This window comes from Pan troglodytes, chromosome 14 (assembly GCF_028858775.2).
Source record: "Pan troglodytes isolate AG18354 chromosome 14, NHGRI_mPanTro3-v2.0_pri, whole genome shotgun sequence".
Classification (NCBI taxonomy): Eukaryota; Metazoa; Chordata; class Mammalia; order Primates; family Hominidae; genus Pan; species Pan troglodytes.
Genome location: NC_072412.2, coordinates 35367071 through 35393406, shown reverse-complemented (window position 1 = coordinate 35393406; position 26336 = coordinate 35367071). Strand labels below are relative to the sequence as shown.

At 38.3% G+C, this 26336-nt stretch overlaps 1 protein-coding gene and 1 non-coding gene across 22 annotated transcripts in view; one reads left to right on the top strand and one right to left on the bottom strand.

Moving 5' to 3' along the window:
• CCDC169 (coiled-coil domain containing 169) overlaps nucleotides 1–26336 on the top strand; it is a 70755-nt gene that overhangs the window by 13939 nt on the left and 30480 nt on the right. For 7 of the 21 annotated variants that reach the window (XR_010150433.1, XR_010150434.1, XR_010150435.1 and 4 more), the window contains 2 exons: nucleotides 200–310; nucleotides 393–433. Coding sequence is in view for 14 of the 21 variants with exons in the window: in XM_003314121.6 (XP_003314169.1) it covers nucleotides 200–310; nucleotides 393–433 (152 nt within the window). In the remaining 7 variants the exon portion in view is untranslated. Of the gene's footprint in view, nucleotides 1–199; nucleotides 311–392; nucleotides 434–2647; nucleotides 2743–26336 lie in introns of those variants that run through there. The other 14 variants (XR_010150432.1, XR_001708656.4, XR_001708658.4 and 11 more) reach the window with 5 other exon arrangements.
• On the bottom strand, nucleotides 16653–16759 carry LOC112205320 (U6 spliceosomal RNA). Its single transcript, XR_002939215.3, has one exon. It is a non-coding gene; the product is annotated as a U6 spliceosomal RNA (small nuclear RNA).

The window sequence follows — 26336 nt, the reverse complement described above, 5'->3', positions numbered from 1 at the left end:
GAGTGTGAGTCTAATTCTTGCAATCTGGAAAATCTTACTAACAGAAATACAGACTTAATAATTATTTCCTTCTAGTTGATCTGTATTGCCAATAAAGTCAAATATAGTAATAGAGTAAGATCAAGCTCATAATGTTATTTTAATGAATAAATGAGAGGTGGTGGGGTGATCTCGATTGTTTCTCCCTGTTTTTACTCAGGTAGTGAATGGAAAACCCGTTATGAGACACAACTTGAATTAAATGATGAACTAGAAAAGCAAATTGTTTATCTCAAGGAGAAAGTGGAAAAAATCCATGGAAACTCTTCAGGTACAAAACCAATCATATGTACATTTTATAATTTGAGTTAAAACTGATAAAACATTAAGTGCTCATATTTGATTTATTGTAGATAGACTATCTTCTATTCGTGTCTATGAACGAATGCCAGTGGTGAGTAGAAATGTGATTAAACACAAAGAATAATTGAAGGAAATTATGTCTATTTTTTCCAGACATATTTCAAAGAGAAGTTTGAAGACTAGCGCAAGGTCCAAATAAACTATTTTGTTCAAGGGACCTGTTTGAAGAACAACAAATAATTTTTGAGTAGCTATAGGTGGAGCACTAAGTTGCCAGCTATATTCACAGGTGTCCTGAAGAGCAGAGCATGTATGGATATCGCTTTTTGAATCACCACCAACCTTCAGAGAAAGATATAGACAAATACTGTGTTTTTGCTAATAATGAATTGAGGAGAAATAAGTCTTTTTGCACGCTTGTTATTTTCAACCCAGACATGCCTTTATTTCCATATCTTGGAAAGTCAGGAATTTTTCTAACTTGAAAAATTGTTTTCCCATGTGCTGTCATAGAGTTATATCGCCCTCTTGTGGCATTTAGAAATAGTTGCTAGGGCTATGTTAAGCTTAGTGCCTTTTCTTAATTGCAGGTAGAATTTTATTACTACCTACTGGATATAAAATATTCTGTCTACCTGCTTCTTGATAACTGAGGCTCAGTCCTAGCTCAACAGAGTGGGTATCACCACCCTTGTGGAGAGTAGCAACAAGTGCTGGTATGACTTGGTAAAATACCTTAGGGCATATCTAAGGAGCATTTAATTGGTTTTCTAACTACTACCTGAGACTCTGGAACATATTCATGTTGGAAAAAATACATTTATTTTCCTTGATGTATTTGTGTTATTTTTGAAGAAAATGTGGTTCTCTAAGAGATTTAATAATTTAGATCCAGAGACAGAGAATTATATTTCTCCACAGTAAAGGACTGAAGAAATATTAGCACAACGAAGAGTGGGACCACAGACCAAGCAGAAAGGAAAGAGAATGAAAGTTCAGTATAAACAGAACTGGTCCTCTCTATTCTCTGGACAGGTGCTTTCATGAGTGTTTGGTACTCATGAATCCAAGAGGGGTGTGTCTGAGCAGCAGAGATTAGAAATCTAACCAAGGAGTCAGCGATAGAAGTGTCCAAATACTAAGCAAAAAGCATTGGGATCCAACAATCCTATATCCAGTCAAGAGACCCTCTTAGCTAAGGACAAAAGATACACTAAGTCTTATTCTTTGATATAAAGAATAATATTTGTGAAATTCAGACATATAATTGTGTAATGCAGATATATTTTTGGCTTCCTGTTAAATTGACAATTAGGGAAAAGGGCTTAAATTAGTTGCTTTTGTGGGATAGAGTATGAATTCAAATACCATCTGTAAATTTCCCGATTCTTTATCCTTGTTGTGGATTGTTTAGTGTTTAGGAGTAATCTGTACAGACATACTTATGAAATTGATGTGTTAGTTTGAATACTAATTTTGAATAATTTCAAACTACAGATTTGCTTATGAGTAGCAAAAGGATGGGCACTCGTTGTTGACTAGTATATGTGTAATATTTTATATGTTATTTGACAAAAATGTATAAAATGTTATCTTTAAACTAGATCATTAAAGTGGACTTCATTTTAATATAATTTTCTCTCTCTTTTATTGTGGTAAATATACATAACTTAAAATTTACCATTCAGCATTTCTTTTTTTTTTGAGGGAGGGTCTCACTCTGTCACCCAGGCTGGAGTGTAGTGGTTCAATCTTGGCTCACTACAGCCTTTGCCTGCTGAGCTCAAGCAGTCCTCTCACCTCAGCCTCCTGAATAGCTGGGACTACAGGCTCATGCCACCATGCCTGGCTAATTATTGTATTTTTAGTAGAGACGAGGTTTCACCATGTGTCCCAGGCTGGTCTCGAACTCCTGAGCTCAAGCAATCCACCTGCCTCGCCTCCCAAAGTGCTGGGATGACAGGTATAAGTCACCACACCCCGCCTGTTTCAGCCATTTTGAAATGTAAAGTTCAGTGTGATTTTAAAATTTTAGAAAAAATTATTCACATAAGTGAGAGTGAAGCTTTAGTCTTTGTTCTGATAATAGGTTGGTGCCTCCAACTTTTTTTTTTCTTGAGGTTCACTTTTCTCCTCTGAAGGTAAGATACGTTATATTATCTTCTAAGTGTCTTTCAGTGGGGTAATTTATTAAAATTTTATTTTAGTATGATGTATCAAGGGTTGCATTTGGCAGAATGTAAGAGAAAGGTTTAAACAAGTAAAGTTTTTTTTTTCTCTTTTCTTTTTTTTCCTCATGTGACAGAAAGTATGAGGTTTGCAGTCCAGGGGTGGTGCAGTGGCTGTATAATGCCTTCAGGAATCCAGGCTTCCCCTAAGTTTCTACTCTGCCATCCATTTGTGAGTGGCTTTTGTCCTTGTGTTTAAAGATGGCTGCTTCGCCTTCTGAGCTGCTTCACGTTATCATTCAAAAAAAGAAGTAGGTGAAGGAGAAATGGTAAAGGTGAAAGCCAGTCAGGTCTACTCCCCTTCAAAGAGCTTTCTAAGATGCTGCACCCAGTAATTCCCCTTGATATTTCATTGGGAGTTAGAACTGTATCATATGGGCACCTTCGTGTGCATGACAGGCTAGGAAATATAGTGTTTTACTGAATATACAGGAAGAAGAGAAGAGTGGATTATGAGTGTACAGTTGGCTGTATCTGCCACACACAAAGTCATTTAAAGTGAAGGCATTTCATTTTATGTATTCATTCAATTCATTCATACATGTTCGTTCAACATGTATTCAGCTGATATTATTTGGAAAATAAAAGGTATAGAAAAAGAATATCATAAAATCAAACATATCCACTGTAGACAGTTCTGTTTTTAGTAATTTTTGTATGCATACATATTGATTAAAAAGAACAACCAAATAAATAAGTCAGCCAACAAACAGTGAAAAAGGATTACAGCTAGTTTTTATTGTTGTTTAAAATATAATTATAACCTTACCGCATGGACAGTTTTGAATCCTATGCTAATCAGGGTAATTAAGTCAATTATTTCATATGTTATGTTCTCTTCATGTGCATTTTTCAATGATATATTATGTTCCATTGTGTTGGAATATGAATGTTCAATTACTTTTCCCTATAACTGGGTATTTTAGGTTGTTTCTGGTTTTAATTTTGAGTTAAAACCCACAGAGTGTATTATGGCAAACAACTCCATATTCTAGTATTTATAAATCTTCAGATCTTTGTCCCTTTTTGACTTTAAATGTTTTAATGAAAACAATTTATAAAGTTGAGATCCCTTTTATTCTCCTCCCTGTCTTCTTTTTGTTTCCTTTTCATAGGCAAGGACTACCATGAATTTGGTATATATTATTTCAGTTTATTTTTAATATCTCTCTACATGTTGTATGTATAAAAATGCATATAAAAAGTATCATACTGTGCATATCATTCTTTTACTCATTATTTAATTCCATTCATGTTAATAAAGATCTAGTAAATTTTATCAGTTGTATAGTATTTCATTATATGTGTATATCCTTAGTATATTTACGTACATCATGAATTACGTAAATTAGCCTATTTACGTACATCATGAATTTTTCAAAATCTCACTATGACAAGCATTGCCACAGTGAATATCTTTATATGTGTCTTTCAGTGCAAAGTGTTCCTCTAGGCTTCGCAAACTTTTCTGTAGATGGATAAATAGTAAATATTTTCAGCATTGCAGTTGTATGATCTCTGATCTTTGTTGTAGCTATTCAACCCTGCTGCTGTAGTATAAAGGGAGCCATAGACAACACCTAATTGGTGGGCTGTATTCTAAAAAATCTTGGTTTACAAAAACAGGCAGAAGCTGAATTTGATCTTTAGGTTATAGTTTGCCAGCCCCTGCTTTAAGGCAGTGATCCATAAACTTTGGTAGGTTATGGAATCATCTAGGGCACTTCATAAAAATACAAAGGCCAAGTCCTGTCCTTCAACCTACTTGCCACCTCTATATTTTTATTAACTCTTCAGGTAATTCTAATAAAAAAGTTTGAGAACCACTGCTTCAAGTATACATGTTCTTAGAAGTGGAATTTTAAAATCATAAGATAGGTAGATTTTCAAATTATTATAAAGTATTTCTGGGTCAGTCTGTCTAAAGACACCCCAGCTCTACAGTTAGTTCAGTATGTCTGGAATAAATAAGAGGGATGATGAGCGATGAAGCTGGAAATAATATGCAGGGGCTAAATAATAAAGGGTTTGGTATTCATGTTAGGGAGTGTGAATTTTTTTTATATATGATAAGAAGCTATTGAAATATTTTATATAGAGGTTGAAAGATCCTCCCACCCCCACCCCAACCACCATGAAGAAAGGATTCCTCAGGGTGGGTTAGAATTGAATCAGAGAAACCAGCTAGGATGCTTTTGTCGTAGTCTAGGTAAGGGAAGGTGGGTTTTTTTTTTTTTTAGCTTGGGCAGTATTATATGGGGATGGAGCAGAGGAGACAGATTAAAGATCTATTTAGGATTGAGGATTTCATGAGTACTTAGATATTGGGTAAGACTGCAAGAGAATTTAATGATAATTGAGAGTTTTGGCTTGAATAACTTCATGGATTACAATGAACAGGATAATAGAAATTGAAACTAGTTAGGATGTTAGGAAATGGTAAGTTTAGTTTTGTTTGTGTGTATTACACAGGTGATAGTGGTTTGGAAGCAACTGAAAATAGTTTTGGATTATGGAAAGTTGCTTCTCTGAAAACAGAGATCACCAAGTCATAAGTGTCACATGAAGTCATGAAACTACAAGGGATTGCGCAGGAAAAATATGCAGTCTGAAAAATAGAATTGAGGTTGAAACCCTGGGGAATGCTGACATTTAAAGTGTTAGGAGGCAATTTAGGGAATATTATTGAGAAGGAAAAATATTGAGAAAGGATGGGGGGATAACTGGAAGAATGGTATCACAGAAGTCAAGAAGGGGAAGGCTTTATGAATGTTCAGGGAAAGAATGTTCTAGAAACTTCTGCTGTAGGAGAGGATAAAACACGTTGTCCAGAGTTCAGGCAAATTATTCAAAAGCGAAGAAAGAAGTGCCAATTAGAGGCTAGGACATTAGGAGAAAATGTGATGTGGTGTGTAGTGGAAGAGTAGGGGTGAGAAAATGTACTGAGTATAACCTATTTTCCCTCGAAACATAGGTTTTGGAATCAGACCATCATGGCTCAAATTCAGACTATGGGACACTGAGGAAGTTATTTCATCTCTCTGAGGCTTAATTTCCTCATCTGTGAAATTGAGTTAATTAAACTCTCATGCAGGGTTACTGTGAAGATTATTAGAGATAGATAAAACAAATAACATAGTGCCTGACATAGTAAGCTCTGTTAGTTCCTGTTCTATTTTCCCTTGATAAAGGAAAAGTACTATTTTATTAAAACAAGTCTGTTGTGAAATTAACCCCAATCAACTTGGAAGGGATAAGCATAAGGCCCAAAGATGTGCAATCTGTTTTCACTTATTAAGCTGTGCTGTTATATAAGTTGTGAATCTTCTGAATCTTTTGGTACCTTCTCAAAACTATAATAGAATTCATTAGATATTTAACATCTTTTTTTATTTTTATTTTTTGAGACGGAGTCTTGCTCTGTTGCCCAGGCTGGAGTGCAATGGCACCATCTCGGGTCACTGCAACCTCCGCCTCCCGGGTTCAAGCGATTCTCCTGCCTCAGCCTCCCGAGTAGCTGGGATTACAGGTGCCTGCCACCACGCTCAGCCAATTTTTGTATTTTTAGTAGAGATGGGGTTTTGCCATGTTGGCCAGGCTGAACTCCTGACCTCAGGTGATCCGCCTGCCTCAGCCTCCCATTACAGGCGTGAGCCACCTCACCCAGCTGATATTTAACCCTCTTAATAAAAAGTGCAGAACCTTTACTTCCCTTGAGCTAGTTGGGTGTACATTTTCTAGTCTCTAACATGTGCATTCACCAAAACGGGACTTAGTGCCTACCTGAAATTCCTTCCAAGAATTTCCAGGTATGCTCAGCAAAGACTTGTAGCCATATTAATATATATTAAAGGTATATTGTTTTTTAATTTTAATGTTTAAGTTCTGGGGTACATGTGCAGGACGTGCAGATTTGTTACATAGGTAAACATGTGCCATGGTGGTTTGCTGCACCTATCAACCCATCACCTAGGTATTAAGTCCAGCATGCATTAGCTATTTTTCCTAATGCTCTCCACTCCCCCACCCTACCCCCTGACAGGCCCCAGTGTGTGTTGTTCCCCTCTCTGTGTCCATGTGTTCTCAATGTTCAGGCCCCACTTATAAGTGAGAACATGGGGTGTTTGGTTTTCTATTCCTGCATTAGTTTACTGAGGGAAATGGCTTTCAGCTCCATCCATATCCCTGCAAAGGATATGATCTCTTTCCTTTTTGTGGCTGCATATTATTCCATGGTGTATATGTACCACATTTCCTTTATCCAATCTATCATTGATGGGCATTTGGGTTGATTCCATGTCTTTGCTATTGTGAATAGTGCTGCTTAATGTATACTTTTATATACATTATGTATGTATACTAATGTATATTAAAAGTATACATTCTGAGGATTTCCCCAGAAATTTGGTAGGTCTGGAGTAAGGCCTGGACATTTGTATTTTTTTGGCAGACATCACAATAGGCTCTATTACAGAGCACAACTTAAGATCAACAGATATAGGGGATGTATATCCCTCAGAGAAAGATGTGGAATACAGCCTTGCTTGTGATAAGTTACTGTAATGGCTCTTATCAACAAGCCCCACCATATCCCTGTAGTCAATTGTATTGCAAAGTGGAAGTCCTATTCCTTGACTCATTCAGAGTCATAAAAGTGATGACCCCTATTTTTCTCTTTCTCTAGTTTTCCTATCAATACCCTCCCCCTTGTCCTCCACTACACCCAGGCAGCTTGGATCCTTCAGGGAAATCTCTCACCAGTGCATATGCTTAGTCAGTCAGATGGATCCTGTTCCTAAAGCTAACAAGACTAGCTGGTGGTGAAAAGAATGGGGGAGAAGGTGTGGAAACAGAGAAACATTATTTAGGAAAATACTTAATCTCATCTCAAACATTCTCTGGAAGACTCTTGATCAATTTGTAGAAAACCAATTCACAGGAAGCCAATTTGCCAAAATCCAAATCCTTGAATATGTTCTAATGAATATAATTTTATTTAGTAACATTTTAAGAAATGTTTGTTGAAAACCCAAAACTTACGGAAATCATTTAGCATTTAGTATTATTATTGAAAATATTCTTAGAAAAAGAGTATATTTCAGGTTATAAGTTCACATATATGAATGATTTTCCTTAAAGCGAATTTTTAGTAAATTTGGAATCGTAGGTAGATTGGTCTCCCTGCAAATTAATCCTCTGATGAATTGGCTTTTTGAAATATTAATCTTTGCCTGTTTGTCTATATTCCCTTCAGACATATGTTTCAGCTTGCCATAGGACAAACAGGAGAAGAACATATTACAAAAGCAAGAGAAGCCTGAAGAAAGAGATGGTTTTAAGTCTTAGTTCTTTTAAACCATCGGGCCATTGTTTTTATCACACACCTGGCTCTTCAGAGAAGCAAGACTCTCCCCTCTATTATTCTCTGTTGTGGTCCATGTCATGTCCCACTCTCTGACTTCCAGTCTTATTACTCATTGACCTACTTATCTTTTCTTCATCCTGATGCCCCACACCATTTTCCTGACTGTGATACTAATTTCTTTACCATGATTCAGATTCTTCTTTTAGCTGTGCTGCCTGATGGACATCCAGCCCTATTTGGGTCTTCCTGGGACCCATTACCTCACTGTACACCCAATTAGTCATGCTCCCACTGGGCTCACTGTGGTAGTTTATGCCTTTTGAAAATTCTTAGAAATGTTGTTTTTAATGCCTGATAACCAGTCATTAAAATTAGTGACACTAGAGCACTATTGACACATGTAAGTATATATTTTTAAAGTATTGAGGTTATTAAAATGCTATAATCTCTGAGACTGCCTCCTGAGGTGTTCTATGGACAGCCCTCACTGGGTTTGTGTTCTCTCCAAGATCAGAATGGTCAATTGATAGGTACATAGCTTCAAATCACAGACAGAAAAGTTAGTTTAAACAGATTTTATATGCAAATCTAGTAACAGTGCTGTCCACAAGGGGGCATTTGGTATTTAAGTATGTAGAAGGCTGTGTTCTTTCATTGTTGCAGTTGCCTATATTGAAAAGTACTATATATATAGGAGCTGTGCTTAACTACATTGTATTCTCCTGTTTTTTCTTTTGTAAGCGTTCAGTGGAGTGATTTTTTTTTTACTTTTTTTGTGTGTGTTTGTTAGCAATCATTGGTTTAAAAATAATATGCAGGCCGAGCGCGGTGGTTCACGCCTGTAATCCCAGCACTTTGGGAGGCCGAGGCGGGCGGATCACGAGGTCGTAGATCGAGACCATCCTAGCTAACACGGTGAAACCCTGTCTCTACTAAAAATACAAAAAATTAGCCGGGCGTGATGGTGGGCGCCTGTAGTCCCAGCTGCTCGGGAGGCTGAGGCAGGAGAATGGTGTGAACCTGGCGGGCGGAGCCTGCAGTGAGCAGAGATCGCGCCACTGCACTCCAGCCTGGGCGACAGGGAGACTTTGTCTCAAAAAAAAAAAAAAAAAAAAAAAAAATGCAGCTAATGGAATTTTCTCTCTGCTTTGGATAGAGGTGAGGGACTTTTTTAAAAACCTAAGTATACTTTATTTCAGGTGTGTAAACAGTATCTTGAAATTTCTTATTCTTACCCTGTTGTTTCAATCTACTCTTGGAAAATGACCTTTAAAAAGCAAATTAAAACAAGATCGTAGGTGAAATATGTTATTGCTTGGAATGCTAAGAAGTTATTAGTGTCAGAAACAAAACAAAACAGCTCTTTTATGATAATAGAATTAGCTTTATGTATGTGATTTTCGTTGTTGTTAATATCTAGTAGAATTTTCAGTTTAACTGTGGCGTTGCTTTGTCTTTCCAGGCTGCAGTTTTCTAGTATATTACCATTGATTTATATAATCAGATAAAAACAGCTCCTTGGGAAGATCAAGAACATTAAGTTATGAATAGTCCAGTGAATTGGAAGTGACGGAATGAGAGAGTCTGTTCTTCTGTTTTAAAGATATCTAGTTCATTTTGGAATCAGTAAAATAAGAGGGAACTTAAAGTTATTGTAGTACAATTTTATACTTTTCAGGGATCTCTGGTATGTATATTTATAAGTGGATAATTACAAATATCTTCTTGTTAATGGTGCAGGTTACTTCATGATTGCTGTCGTTTTTGCAAAATCTATAATGTGTTTTTGTCGTCTCCCCAGGATAATTTATTTTTATGCTGGCCTTATTCCCATGAGATTGCCACAATGAAACATCCTAACTTCCTGAGTTATAGTATAATTTCAAAGCATAGTATGCCTAAAACACAACTCATAGGAAGCAGGTATAGAGAAGGAGAGTGAAGTGGGTTATTCTGGGAATTTTGGGCCACACCAGCTGTAACTGTGTGTGGGGGCAATGCTGAGGCTAACTGCAGAAGAGAAAATACTTTGTGTCTCTCTGTTGAGCCTGGAGAGAATGAACACGCACAGAGCTGGGAGACAAAGTCATGTGTTAGAGACTGGAAGAAGAAACCAAGGTGTTAAAGCTTAAAGATAATAGTGAAGAAAGAACCAAGGACAAGGCACGAAGACCACAACTGCTATGAAGCTGCTTCTTAATACATTTTCCACATGGTGCTTATAAAGCTTTAGAAATTAGTACATTACAAAAAAATTTTAAATAAAAACATTGATGGAATTTCTAACTCAAATACCAGGGTGGGTTGTTAGCAATCTCAAATGTGATCTATTTTAGAATTCACAGTTTTTGAGTATAAAATTATTATTTTTAAATCTTGTAGAATAGTAGAAATATTATTGAAGCGTAGTATTATTGTGCTTTAAAAAATGCAAATGTGCATAATTAGAATGTTCCCCATTTTAGTCAAAACATTTTTTGCTTGTGAAACTAGTAAGTAAGGCAGTATGTGTGTGGGGCCTCAGGATATTTTTTTTATAACTATTACATCATTTGGTGTGTTCACTCTTACATGCTCCTATCTCACAAACCCATATTCTTCCCATGTATAAAACTCCTAAAGTACTCCCACCTGACAAAATCCAATAACAAATGTAAAATTGGAAAACTGTGGGTATAATTGGTGTAAGTAAAATCATAATTTTTTATCATAAATCACCAAAATAGGTGAAGTTGAGTTTGAATTGTGAAGAAAATGTTAAGAATAGGCACCCAGGGGCCTACTTTTACTTTTGGATATGATATTTATTAGACAAGACATGATAGCTGATCATTGAAATTAATGGATAAGAAGAAATCTCAGCAGGTGAGTGATTTAAACAAATTTTGGAAGGCTCATAGCTGGAAGAATACAAATTGACTTGATAGAAGTAGAGGAAACAACAACAGAGTGCCTGCAGAGAAGAATATCAGTGAAAATAATGCATTCACTCTTCTGACCTGCTTAGTGCTTTAGAACTTGGCAGGTATGGAAGAAGGTGGGGGTGAGAAAGGAGCTGAAAACTGGGAGACAGTTGAAGATGAACACATGGAACAGTTGGTCACTGGGACCCCTCTGCCATCCCACGCAGCTGGGATACTCTCCTTCAGTTAGGAGTCTATTTTCTGGAGAAATTAAACTGCAATAGCTCTTGTACTTTGGAGTTTCAGACACAGAGACGTGTGAGTGAGATAGAGGTCTAAGAATGATGGGATCAAATGAAAATATGCAGTTTGAATAATGGAACTCTCAGCTCTCTTCTCCTGCCCTACTCCATAAACCAGCAGCTAGGATTAAACCTTATGGGGTAGGAGATTGGAGGATTCTTCAGCAAAAAACCTGAAATGCCCTTTAGAAAAGTTCGTGTGTTGATTGGGAAGAAATAGGAAGAAAAAATGAGAGAAAAAATAATTTTAAAAAATAGAAAAGTTAGTGTGGTGACCCAACAATGAACCTCACAGACTTCCCAGGACAGGAAGGTTAATTGAGGACCCTAGGTGCTGGGCTTCAAAAAATTTTTACATGTGTTACTACTTTTGTATCAGGTTTATACTTCCTAAGGGCTATTCTCTGCCTATGATTAAGTGCAGTGGAGCTACTAAAGCAGACCCATTCCTGCGAAACATGGGACTCCATTGTTAGCTGACTTCAACTTAAAGTTCCCTGATGTCTTTTTTCAAAAATTTTTTATTTCAATACATTTTGGGGTACAAATGGTTTTTTTTTTTTTTGTCACATGGATGAATTATACAGTGGTGAATTCTCAGATTTTAGTGCACCCATCACCCAAGTAGTGTACATTGTCCCTAATGTGTAGTTTTATTTTATTTTAGTTTAGTTTAGTTTAGTTTAGTTTTTTTTTTTTTGAGACAGAGCCTCACTCTGTCACCCGGGCGCGAGTGCAGTGGTGCAATCTCGGCTGACTGCAACCTCCGCCTCCTGAGTTCAGGCGATTCTTCTGCCTCAGCCTCCTGAGTAGCTGGGATTACAGACATGCACTGCCACTCCAGGCTAATTTTTTTGTATTTTTAGTAGAGATGGGGTTTCACCGTGTTGGTCAGGTTGGTCTTGAACTCCTGAACTCGTGATCCGCCCGCTTTGGCCTCCCAAAGTGCTGGGATTATAGGTATGAGCCACCATGCCCGGCCACTAATGTGTAGTTTTTTTATCCCTTCCTTCCCTCCCAGCCACCCCCTTCTGCGTCTCTAAAGTTCATTATATCACTCTGTATGCTTCTGCATACTCAGTAAAGCTCCCACTTATAAGTCAGAACATACGGTGTTTGGTTTTCTACTCCTGTGTTACTTCACTTAGAATATTACCCTTCTATTCCATCCAAGTTACTGCAAAAGACATTATTTCATTCCTTTTAATGCCTGAGTAGTATTCCATGGTGTATATATAACCACATTTTCTTTATCTACTTGTTAGCTGAAGGGCACTTAGGTTGGTTCCACATCTTTGCAATTATGAATTGTGCTCCTATAAACATATGTGTGCAAGTGTCTTTTTTGTATAATGACTTCTTTTTCTTTGGGTAGATATCCAGCAGTGTGATTGCTGGATCACATGGTAGATCTACTTTTAGCTGTTTAAGGAATCTCCATACTGTTTTCTATAGAGGTTGTACTAATTTACATTCCCATCAGCAGTGTATAAGCATTCCCTTTTCCCCACATCCATGCCAACATCTATTTTTTTTTGACTTTTTAATAGCCATTCTTGCAGAAGTAAGGTAGCATCTTTGTGGTTTTAGTTTACATTTCCCTGAGGATTAGTGATGTTGAGCATTTTTCCATGTTTGTTGGCCATTTGTATATCTTCATTTGAGAAATATCTATTCATGTCCTTTGCCCACTTTTTGATGAGATTGTTTATTTCTTGCTGATTTGTTTGAGTTCCTTGTAGATTCTAGATTCTTTATCAGATGTGTGGTTTGCAAATAATTCCTCCCATTCTGTGGGTTGTGTGCTTGCTGTGATTATTATGTCTTTTACTGTGCAGAAGCTTTTTAGTTTAATTAGGTCTTATGTATTTATTTTTGTTTTTGTTGCATTTGCTTTTTGCATCTTAGTCATGAATTCTTTGCCTAGGCCAATGTCTATGAGAATTTTTCCAACCTTGTCTTCTAGAATTTTTATACTTTCAGATCTTATATGTAAGTCTTTGATCCATCTTGAGTTGATTTTTATAGAAGGTAAGAGATAGGGATCCAGTTTTATTCTTCTACATGTGGATTGCTAGTTTTCCCTGCACCATTTATTAAAAAGAGGGTCCATTCCCTAAGTTATGTTTTTGTATGCTTTGTCGAAGATCAGCTGGCTGTAAGTATTTGGTTTTATTTCTGGGTTCTCTATTCTGTTCCATTAATCTATGTGCCTGTTTTTTATACCAGTACCATGCTGTTTTGGTAACTATATCCTTGTAGTATAATTTGAAGTCTGGTAATATGATGCCTCCAGAGTTGTTCTTTTTGATTAGGATTGCTTTGGCTATTTGGGCTCTTTTTTGGTTCAATATGAATTTTAGGATTTTTTTTTCTAATTCCGTGAAAAATGATGTTGATATTTTGATGGGAATTGCATTGAATGTATACATTGCTTTGGGCAATATGGTCCTTTTCACAATGATTCTTCCAATTCATGAGCATGGGATGTTGTTTCCTTTTTTGTGTGTTTCATCGGTGATTTCTTTCAGCAGTGGTTTGTAGTTCTCCTTGTAGAGATCTTTCACCTGCTTTGTTAAGTATATTTCTAGTTGTTGTTTTGTTTTTGCAGCTATTGTAAAAGAGATTGAGTTTTTGATTTGATTCTCAGCTTGGTCATTTTGTTGCGCAACAGTGCTACTGATTTGTGTACATTGATTTTGTAACCTGAGACTTTACTCAATTTGTTTATCAAATCTAGGAGTCTTTTGGGAGGAGTCTTTAGGATTTTCTAGGTATACGATCATGTCGTCTGAAAACAGCAATAGTTTGGATTCCTCTTTTCCAATTTGGATGCCCTTTATTTCTTTCTCTTGCCCGAATGCTCTGGCTAGGACTTCCAGAACTATATTCAATAGGAGTGGTGCATGTAGGCAGCCTTGTCTTGTTCCTGTTCTCAGGGAGAATGCTTTCAACTTCTCCCCGTTCAGTATGATGTTGGCTGTGGGTCTGTCATGTGTGGTTTTTATTATTTTGAAGTAAGTCCCTTCTATGTCTAGTTTGTTGAGAGTTTTTATCACAAAGTGATGCTGGATTTTGTCCAGTGCTTTTTCTGCATCTGTTGAGATGATCATATGGTTTTTGTTTTTAATTCTGTTTTTTGTGATATATCACATTTATTAACTTGCATATGTTAAATCATCCTTGCATCCCTGGAATGAATCCCACTTGATCAAGGTACCTTATCTTTTTGATGTGCTGTTGGATTCAGTTAGCTAGTATTTTGTTGAGGATTTCTGCCTCTATGTTCATCAGGGAAATTGGTCTGTAGTTTTCTTTTTTTGTTGTATCCTTTCCAGATATTAGTATCAGGGTGATACTGGCTTCATAGAATGATTTAGGGAGGATTCCCTCTTTCTCAGTCTTTTGAAATAGTTTCAGTAGGATTGATACCAATTCTTTGAATGCCTGGTAGAATTTAGCTGTGAATCCATCTGGTCCTGGGTGTTCTTATTGTTGTTGGCAACTTTTAAATTACTGATTCAATCTCATTGCTTATTATTGATCTGTTGAGGGTTTCTATTTCTTCCTGATTTAACCTAGGAGGGTTGTATGTTTCCAAGAACTTATCCATTTCCTCTAGGTTTTCTAGTTTCTGCACATAAAGGTATTCATAGCAGCCTCAAATGATTTTTTTTTTATTTGAGTTGGAGTCTTGCTCTCTCACCCCGGCTGGAGTGCAGTGGCACAATCTCAGTTTACTGCAACCTCCACCTGATGGTTCAAGTGATTCTCCTGCCTCAGCCTCCCGAGTAGCTGGGATTATAGGCATTCACCACCACACCCAGCTAATTTTTGTATTTTTAGTAGAGATGGGGTTTCACCATGCTGGCCGGACTGATCTTGAACTCCTGACCTCAAATGATCTGCCCACTTCAGCCTCCCAAAGTGCTGGGATTACAGGCATGAGCCACCATGCCTGGCTTGAATGATCTTTTGTTATTTCTGTGGTGTTGGTTGTAATGTTTCCAGGATCATTTCTAATTGAGCTTATTTGGATCTTCTCTCTTCTTTTCTTGGTTAATCTAACTAATGTTCTATTTTGTTTATTTTTTCAAAGAGCCAGATTTTTGTATCATTGATCTTTTGGGGTTTTTTTGTTTGAATTTCATTTAGTTCTACTCTGATCTTGTTATTTCTTTTCTTCTTCTAGCTTTGGGTTTGGTTTGTTGTTGTTTCTCTAGGTCCTTGAGGTATGACATTAGGTTGTCAATTTGTACTCTTTCACCTTTTTTGATACAGGCCTTTAGTGCTATTAACTTTCCTCTTAGCACTGCTTTTGCTGTATACTAGAGGTTTTGATAGCTTGTGTCATTATTATCATTCAATTCAAAGAATTTCTAAATTTCCATCTTTATTTCATTGTTAACCCAGATATCATTCAGGAGCAGATTATTTAATTTGCATGTATTTGTATAGTTCTGAGGGTTCCTTTTGGAGTTGATTTCTAGTTTTATTCCTCTGTTGTCTGAGAATATACTTGATATGATTTCAATTTTAAAAAATTTATTGAGATTTATTTTGTGGCCTATCATATGGTCTGTCTTGGAGAATGTTCCATGCGCTCATGAGAAGAATGTATACTCTGCAGTTGTTGGGAAGAATGTTCCGTAAATATCTGTTAAGTGCATTTGTTCTGGAGTGTCATTTAAGTTCATTGTTTGTTGACTTTCTGTCTCAAAGATCTGTCTAGTGCTGTCAGTGGTGTATTGAAGTCTTTCACCATTATTGTGTTGCTGTCTCATTTCTTAGATCTAGTAGTAATTTTTAAAATTTAAACATTTTAAAATGTTTTATAAATCTGGGATCTCCAGTGTTAGGTGCATATAAATTTAGAATTGAAATATCTTCTTGTTGAATTGATCCTTTTGTCATTATATAGTGACCATCTTTGCTTTTCTTTAATGTGTTATTGCTTTGAAGTCTGTTTTGTCTGATATAAGAATAGCTACTACTTCTCACTTTTGGTTTCTATTTGCATGGAATATCTTTTTGCACCCTTTTACCTTGAGTTTATATGAATCCTTCCATGTTAGGTGAGTCTCTTGAAGACAGCAGATATTTGGTTTGTGATTTTTTAAATTCATTCTGTATTTTTTAAGCAGAGCATTTAGACCATTTACATTCAATGTTAATATTGAGATACGAGGCACTGTTCTCTTCATCATATTAATTGTTACCTAGATAGTTTTTTTTCATTGTGTTATTGTTTTATAGTCCCTGTGAGTTTTAAGGTTTCAAGAGGTTCTGTTTTGGTACATATTGGGCTTTTGTTTCAAGGTCTAGAACTCCTTTTAGCATTTCTTATAGTGCTGGTTTGGTAGTGACAAATTCCCTCAGCATTGGTTTGTCTGAAAATGACTTTATTTCTCCTTCATTTATGAAACTTAGTTTTGCTGGATACAAAATTATTGGCTGAGAGTTATTCTGTTTAAGGAGGCTGAAGATAGGACTCTTATCTTTTCTGGCTTGTAAAAATATGAAATTCTTCATGAATTTGTGTGTCATTCTTGCATAGGGACTATGCTAATCTTCTCTGTATCATTCTAATTTTAGTATATGTGCTGCAGAAGTGAGTACTCTTGGTTGACTTTGCCAAACTTTTCCTAGACTGCATTACAGCCTAGGATGCTTTTGCTTTCAGCCAACCTTCTCTCACTGTCCTTTACTAGGGCTAAGACTTGCATTACTGTCAGACTGCTCTCCTGGCCTCCTCCTGCTCCCTCTCTATTTCCTTTTACATGGGCATGTCTGATAACATGATCCTTGTACATGTAATCCCATCTTAGTGTCTGCTTCTCAGAAGACCAGGTCTAAAACTAGGAGTATGGATAGTGATACGAGAAAATAGGAGGTAATTTGTAACTGGCTCACTCACCATGTAGCAGGATCTGTTCTGATTGGTAGGTGTGACAGCAATAGATCCTGGCCCAATGTGGCAGTTCACTTCATAAAGATTGCACTGATGATGATCTTGGAATACTGTGGAAGAAGCCATGATGCAAGCATTTGCTGCTAAGTTGTATTGACACCCTACATAAGGATAATGAGAGGCTGAGAACTGTTAACAAGTATGTGAAACGAGAAAGCCTTGGTGGTAGCCTCATAAGAGGCCCTCTATACCAGTAGTGGAAGGGTGGACAGGGTAAAACAACAGGCTAAAGACCTAATTGTGAGAGTTGCAGAGCTCCAGAGGCATCTGAATGCTCAGCCCAGGTAGGTCTGTTATGTGAAGGACAGGGCCCTGATAGGGATGACCAGGGATCCTGAAAACTCTGACAGGACATCTGGATAGGTGCCCCTAAGGATCTGGAGTCTACAAGTCTACCTGAACCCTCTGGGTGTGCAGAGGTGGCCCACCCTTCCCTAATAAGGGCTAGAAGAGTACCCACTGTCCTGGAAGATGCTGCGGAGGCCTCTTCCCAACAGGACAACTGGTTTCCCCCTCAGGAGCTGCACCCACCTCCTCCCCTGGTTGCCAAGCCAATTAAGAATGGTGCTGTTCAGCATCTCTAATTAAAGAAAGAAAAGCAAGAACAGAGGAGCAGGAGGCTGAAGACAGTCAGCCCAGTGGAAAGCATAATTCTTTACTCATTTCCCAGACCTGAACTAATTTCCAGAACCAGAAACTACTGACCAAAGAAGTGGCTGGATTCCTAAGAAGGGCCCTGCAATACTAGTCAAAGTTTATATTATGACAGTATCCACAGTCCTCCCAAAAGGGACCTCTGGCCATTTACACAGGTGACTGTACACTGAGGAAGCGGAAATAACTAGATCTCTCAAGGATGATTGAGCACAGGGTCTGAGTTAACATTGATTCCTAGAGTGGAAATCTATGACCAAATTCCAAATCACAGTCGGCTCAGTGTGCCCACAGACTCCCCTACCCCTGCAGTGATAACTATCTCCATCACCAAGTACATAATTGAAATAGATATACTTGACAGTTGAAAGTTACCCCCTTATGGGTCCCTAATTTCTGAAGTAAAAGCTTTCATGGTAGGGAAAAGACCAAATAAAAACTTCTGAAACTGCTCCCTTCATCAGATCAAAATTGTAAATCAAAAACATCTCTTATCCCAGGGAAGACAGTAGGGATTAGTGCCATAATTAAAGACCTAAAAGACGCAAATATACTGCTGCCTAACATAGCTCTCTTTAATTTGCCAGCCTAATGGCTGCAGAAACTGGATGTCTTATGGGGAAAAACTGTAGGCTACTGCAGACTTAAACAATTAGTAGCCTCAATTGCAGCTACTTTGCCTGATGTGATATCACTGCCAGAGTAGATTAATAAGGTTTCAGTTACAGGCTGTGCAGCCATTGATTTGGAGAATACATTCTTTTCATTTCAGTTAGAAAAGGTGATCAGTTTGTGACTCCTTGTTTCAACTAGAATGTGTATATATCTTGAAAGTTGTCAATCTTGTTGTCACAACAAGAAAATGGTGATCAAACTGAAAATCAATGACTTTTCTTGGACCCATTAGAAAATTGAATTTGCAGGGCAAACTCCTACCCTGAAATCTGGATAAACAGACAAAAGTGGACGGTCACAATTGAGATCTGTTTACCTAAAATGAGAGCTGCTAGAATTATAAACTGGTAGGTGCACCTAAATGGTAATTTTGATAAATTACTGGAGGAAGAATAGACAAATCCATTATGAAAGTTGGAGACTTCAACATCCCACTGTCAGTGACTGATAAATCAAGCAGGCAGTTGACCTGAACAGTGCTACCAATCAACTTGATCTAACTGACATTTATTGAATATTCCATCCAACATCACCAGAACACAGATTCTTCTCAAGCTCACATGTAACATTCATCAAGATAGACCACATTCTGAATCCCCTATTAGATTCTCAGCTTCATGAGGACAGGGTCTGGGTTTGTAATTTTTAGTGTGCTATCCCTAGCACAATGCCTGACACATAAGAGGTGCTTCATAGGTAGTTTTTGAATAAATGAATGAATTGTAAAATTAGGCTACGAGACAAGGAATCTAGTCAGGTTGGGAATAGCAGCAAGATATAGTCTAAGTCACAAAGGAAGTACAGGTATATTAAAAATTTTTAAGCCTCGAGAGTTAGAATTGCAAATTCACACCTGAAAGTAACAGAAAACATCCTCTGTCAGAGAGACTGCCACTTGACTAATATTCCTAAGTCCCTATTTTCATCATGTCTCTTCTTTAATAACTTGGAATAGCTCCCAGTTCTTAGACTCCTGAGCCTAACATGTTAAGCTTTCTTTATCCAGGTCCTTCCCTAGGTATCCTACTTTTTTTTTTATTTATTGCTCAAATATTTTGTTTCAGCTGTATCACTCCCATTAAATAATCATTTCTGATTCAAGCCTGTGACCAGTATATAGCTCTTTCATCTCACTTTTTCCATCTAAATCCTTCTCATTTTAGGGACTCTGTAGCCCATGTTGATCAACTTCTTTTAAAAACTTCTGAAGTATTTATTGTGTATGTTTCAGATTTTGGCTTTTAATCATATATTGCCTGTATTTTTAACTGCTATTTTGAATGTACTTTTTTTGGATATGAATTTCTAAAGTTTTGAATCCCATCTAATTCAGGTTATCTTTAATGCCAAAATATTTGTGTTCCAGAAAGTTATTTGTAAGCTAACTTCTTTTAGAACTTAGAATACATTTTCCATTAAAACTATACTAAAAAGGGTTGGATTCATTTTACATCTATAAATGTATTTAACAAATTATGTAACTGATCTATGTTACTATGGTAGCCTAAACTTGGAATTCTTGGAGCAAGCGTCCATGTGGCAGAATTTTGAACTACCTCCCTCACCCCCTGATTATCCCTTCAAAAGCTCTTCATATTGAGCAGTTTATTTCATAGGGCTTTAATTTTCTATAAAATGATTCAGTTTAGCTTCTTGCATATGTTTACCTTTTATTGATTTTCTTCTGGAGCAAATTTGTATTTGGGGGAAGGGAACTGGAAACCATTCATGATACTAGTGTGTAATTAATTTTTGAAGAACAATAATACCTACCTGAGAAATATCACCCAATTATGTTTTAACAGGGATGTTAGTCAAACATATATAGTAAGGATGTGTCATTTCTGAGGGACTTGTTTTATCACTAGAATTATTTTCAGAGACTGGAACTTGTCCTGTTTCACCTAATTATTCTCTTAATATAATTTTTAAAATTCTAATAATTGTTAAGAAGTATCTAAGAGAGAATAAAGTGTTTAGAGAAGTAGCTGTGTTTCAGGAAGGTATGAGCTCTAAAATATTTTGCAGTTTTGCTTTGTGGAGATATAAATCAGCTGCTTCCATTTTTCTTTGAATGATTCTTTTAATAGATTTAGTGACCTAGATCATGACCAATATAATTGAGAGAATTTGACTTGAAGATTTTTTCCCTTTAATTTGCAAGAATGTGAGAACTAATTGGAGTTACTGAAAATGATCAGTTATCAGTTGGGGATTAAATTTTAAACCAAATGAGTATGTTATTGCTCTGACCTCTATCTAACCCTTTTTTTCTCTACTTTCGTACCAATGTTTTGGGGAACTTGATTGTAAATTCAACACATACTATAGCCTTGAAATTCCTCGAACTGCTTAATTCTATTAATCCCTCCCTCTCCTACTCCTTTTCAGCAACCCAGATACCATGGCCAAACCCTGGGCTTTAACATCTCCTTTGTAGAGGGCATTTTGGTTTGGTTTGACCAGCATTCCCTTTGGCTTCTTCTAGGACAGAACTCACCTCCTTCTGCAAATTGTATTTTCTCCTTCTTTCAGTCATATGTTTTATACCAAAAGAGTTTTCACTGCTTTATATGTCCCCAGAGCTCATTAGTCTAGAGGTGGAGACCTTACATAGACTGGCCAACCACAGTATCTCTTAGAAAAGAGATACCCCATCACTGATCCAGAGCTGGGCACAGAGACATAATTCAAGAAAGCAAGGCCACTAGCTCTGGACCTATAGTTAGATGGCCCTTTTATGCACAGAGCAGAGCCCAGAACATACTTCCTAGGTAAAAATCATTCTTTAAAGATGCTATGTTGGGCTATCCAGTATATACCAATCTTCACCCCTCCAGCCACCTTTATCCTTTCAGTTGGGGCAGGGGATCTTCAGGTTTTCATGATTGAAGGCTTGAGCCACAATTAAAAGCATATTTGAAGCATGACTTGAATTCCTAGGTATAGTTCAAAGCTAGTAGTACTTCTATTTATTTAGGTATTAGAACTAATCTTTGTGGCACATGTTAGAGGAGTCCAAGACTACCAGGACAGGGCCAGTAGGAGACTAGATCTAGCAGTAAATCAATATATAATGTACTTTCACACCCAGAAGGAGATGGAGGTGTTCATCATTGATCAGGTACTGGCACAGTCATGCTGGTACAGTTCAAATAGCATTATGTGAGAGTTGGTCAGGCTGGCCTTAGAAAATTATTTCCACTCATCTCCTTTTGGTCTAAGGATGAGATCACATACCTCCCCAAGGGCTGTGTATTTGGTAATCTGAACACTATGTGCTGAAGTGTTGGCAGAGGAGGTTTAATTGTTAACATAAGTCATTTCTGGGTGGTAGATTCAAGTTGGGTGGGGCCAAGCATTTCTGGGCAGCACTAGAGGGGTAGACAGTTATTCCTCTATATGAACTTCCTGAAGAAGTTTCTGACATGTGACAGTCTCTCAACAGGGGCACCTCTTAATGGTTTTCCCAGAGTATAAGAGAAAACTAAAAAGTGTGGGATGATTAAACAACCCAGACCTAAGCAGATTTAGAGTAAATTGGCATCTGGGTCTACTGGGCTAAAATCAACTGACGAATTTACCTGAACTCACAAATGCACTGCAGTAAATTCCAACCAGCAAGTTCCCAGTGGCATGTTTCTAATGTTCAGTTCTGTGATCACAGGGCAGGCTCTGGAGGCAAGTCTAATCATAAAGAATACAGCTTTCCTACGGAACAGGCACATGTTATCTTCTAGTGGTAGTGTGGGTTTTCTTTGCTATGAATTAGCTCTATGCCTAGCATTCTGCCTTCAACTCATATGCTTTGAGCCCCTAATTATGCTAGGCTGCCAGTCTTGGATATCAACCAGTTGAGTGTCCAGCCAGTCCCACCTGAAAAGGATGGTAAGATTGTTTTTTTGGCCTAAAGGAGCCCTTTTGAGTGAAAAAACCAACAAACTTCCTTCTCAGAACTGATAGATTGCCAAATTATGTTGCTGGCTGAGGCACTGTGGTAGGAAAGGTAAAACTATCAGGAACACTTGTCAGGATGAATTGTTGCTCTTTTGAGGTTGGAAGGCATCTTGTATAATCAGCTTGCCACCAAGCAGCTGATTGATCTTGAAGGATGGCACAGTAACAGGGGCTTATGTTGTCATCTCTTGTTGGCAGGCTAGACATTGAACAGCAGCAGTACTAGATTAGTCTTGGTGGGAAGGGACCCATGCTGTTGAGCCAACGCAAAGTCGCCATCTCAGCCACTGTGGTTACTGTTCATGAGCTCATTGTCCACCCACTGGGGTGACCAAGAACAGAAACCAGATGCTATCTCCTGGTTAAGCCTTTGGTCCACTTGGTTTAATGCCTCTTACACAGTGGGTGCTCTCTGGTGAAAATTACTGCACAATACAGGGATTTCACCCTTTGTTCCCACTTTTATAGGACCATCCACATACCTCTTTCCCAGATTTCCTCATCCCCAGTCATCAAGTCAGTACAGATTTCTGCCCTCAGTGAATGTTGGCCAGGTAGAAGGATTATTAGATTCTTGAAAGCTTTTCTACACTTCTATATGTGATACCCAGGAAACCGTGTACTTCTAGGTCGTCTCTGAAAAGCTAAAACAGATGGGGGTAGGAGGCTCTTATGAAAAGTAGCATTCAGAAAAGAAAGTTCTAGAGTTTGTGAGGGATGCACTGACACAAAAAACGAAAAACAATATGATCACGAAAAGGAGATTATTTATCAAGCCAAAGAAGTGGAAGAAGTAGAGTGGTAGAATAGGCACTAAAGGAGAATTGTGAGGATATTACAGAGTAGACCAGTTGTAAGACCTTAACCTAGATACTCCTCATCACAAGTAGCTGGAGTTTTTTACATAAGGGTTTCCATACATTTGTTTTACTAATACCAGGAAACTAGTGTAACTCAGATTGGAAGATAAAAATTATACATTTTAATTGTATATTTCTCTAACAATTTATAATCATGTATATGTATGGTATTATTGATGTGGATCAAGATAATTCACTACATTCCATCTTTTTATTAAAAAAGTGCCATACACTTTTTCCTATATTTGGATGCCTGTTTGATCCTGTTTTTGTAGATTTCTAAGTTAGTTTTCACCAGGAAGTAAAAATCGACTTAGAGTATACAGTTAACATTAGGACATCCTCTTTAAATGTCTTTGCCTGTACCTCTTTTGTTACAATGGTAACAATAAAATGAACACGCATATAATAATTGTTTACCCTCTGTTGCCTTTGGAGTCATTTTACCTGGGTTCACATTCCAGCTCTACCATTATTAGCTGCGTGTCTTTGAGCCAGTTATGTAATCTCTATAAGCTGCAATCTTCTCAACAGTTAGATAGAAATATATTAGCCATTTCAACTGTAATAAGGATTAAATGAAATAATCTATGAAAAGCATTTAGGCCCAGGGCTCCCAGAGGCATGGAGAGGGACTGAGCTGGGGCAGGCCAAGGAGGCACCTCCATTGGAGCAGGCCATGCCCGAAGGCCACAAACTGCCCACCTGCCTCAGGCAGGCCTGTCAGCCACCCCTCCCCTCCCTGTGCCCAGTCCCTGGCAGGGCCAGAGAGGCCACCACCTGGTGGGAGTCTGGAGAAGATGAGGCAGGAGAATAGGGTCTGGAGACAGGGAGCCTAAGGCCAACCTGCCTCTGACTTCTTGGAATTAAACCTAAAGGAAAACTTCAACCTTTGGTCACGAGCCAAGTCTTCACTTCAGCCTCTGATTGGTCGTGGGCCAAGTCTTCACTTCAGCCTCTGATTGGTCGTGAGCCTATCCTTCATTTGCATAGAGTGTAACTCCACTTCAGCCTCTGATTGATTGCAGGCCATGTCTTCAGCCTCTGGTTGGTCGTGGGCTGTCTTCATTTGCATAGTGTGTAACCAATTGGAAACCTCTAAAGGGTGTTATCAAGTTCTTTTAGTTAATAACCCCAGGGAACATACTCAGACCTCTTGAGCCACTTACTTAAGCCTGCTTCACTCTGTGGAGTGTCCTTTTGCTTCAACAAATGTATGTCGCTGTCGTCCATTGCTTTGTTTGAGCATTTTGTTCAAGTCTTTGTTCAATACACCAAGAACTTGGACAACTGGCAGTCAAGACTTTCCATCCGGTAACAATGGGAAACCAAGAAGCGCTTCCTGGGGGAGAGCTCATAATGTTCCTGAGGGAAGCCACGACAAGATGGTGGCTCTGAGGGGGAGACAGGGACCAATTGACTCAGCTCATCGCCAGGGGGCAGGACGCTGCCTTCTAATTCCGCCATCCTGCTCTCGGCCCTCACTATCATGGCGGCTCTCATCACTTTAGTCCTGCTGCCTACACAGACTGTGGTATCCGAGGGAGCAGGATCCTGGGAGTCCCTGGAGACTGCCTTCTTGGAAAGAGCAGGGCCCCAGCACAGGAACACATTTTAGATGTGCCTGCAAGGAGCAGGATTCCTCTGCAGGCACTCATCCCGGCAGCTTCAGGCTCTTGGTTTTGATTGTTTTCACACCTGTGATAGATGACATGGCCAGTCACACTGTAATGTCTGGAGAAACTGTTAATGGAAAGGGGTCCCGATCCAGACTCCAAGAGAGGGTTCTTGGATCTTGCACAAAAAAGAATTAGAGGCAAATCCGTAGTGTAAAGTGAAAGCAAGTTTATTAAGACAGTAAAGGAATAAAAGAATGGCCACTCCATCAGCAGAGCAGCCCCCAGGGGTGCTGGTTGGCTATTTTTGTGCTTATTTCTTGATTATATGCTAAAGGAGTGGATTATTCATGAGTTTTCCGTGAAAGGGGTGGGCAGCTCCTGGAAATGAGGGTTCCTTCCCTTTTTAGACAGGTAAATTCCTGATGTTGCCATGGCATTTGTAAACTGTCATGGTGCTGATAGAAGTGTCTTTTAGTATGCTAATACATTATAATTAGCATATAATGAGCAGTGAGGATAACCAGAGGTTACTTTTGTTGCCATCTAGGGTTTTGGTGGGTTTTGCCCCATTTCTTTACTGCATCCTTTTATTGACCTGTACCTTGTGCCAACCTCCTATTTCATCCTGTGATTAAGAATGTCTAACTTCCTGGGAATGCAGCCCAGTGGGTCTCAGCCTTATTTTACCTAGCCTCTATTCAAGATGGAGTTGCTCTGTTTCAAATGCCTCTGACAAAAACCTCTGTAGGGGAGCAGGACTCAGCAGACAGGCTGTGGCCCAGACAGCAGCTGCTGAGCTGATGGAGCCTGCACCCACCCAATTTGGCCAAAGAAGCCCCCATACTCTCCTTGAAAAAGATTTCCAGAAACTGTTGTGTCAATAACAGTCTCAAAAGCAAAACCACCAACACTGAAGATCATTCTAGAGTCTGATTTGAAAACTAGGGTCAAATTCTGCAGAGGCTTTCAAGTGGCAAAAAAATCACCCTAGTAGCCAGATCTGCGGTCTCATCCATTACACCAGGGAAAATGTTCCATTCGCCATTCCTCAGCTTCTGGTTCTGGTTTCTGAGTTCTGTCTATATTGGAGGGGTTTTAAAGCTAGAGGGACTTTACCCACTTACTCATTCACAGATCTGAATATGGAGGTCAAGAGGGGAAGTGACATGTCCTAAGTCAGAGTAGACAACAAAATAAGACAATGACTGAGCCCTTAGTGTATACTGGGCACTGGCTAGCTACTGGGGATATGGAGATGAAGAAAACATAGTCCCTTTTACAAGGAGCTCAATCTAGTAAGGTAGAAAGATTTTTTCTTTTTTTTTTTTTTTTTAGTTGGAGTCTTGCTCTGTTGCCAGGGTGGAGTACAGTGGTGTGATCTTGGCTCACTACAACCCCCGCCTCCCGGGTTCAAGCGACTCACTTGCCTCAGTCTCTCGAGTAGCTGGGACTACAGGCGT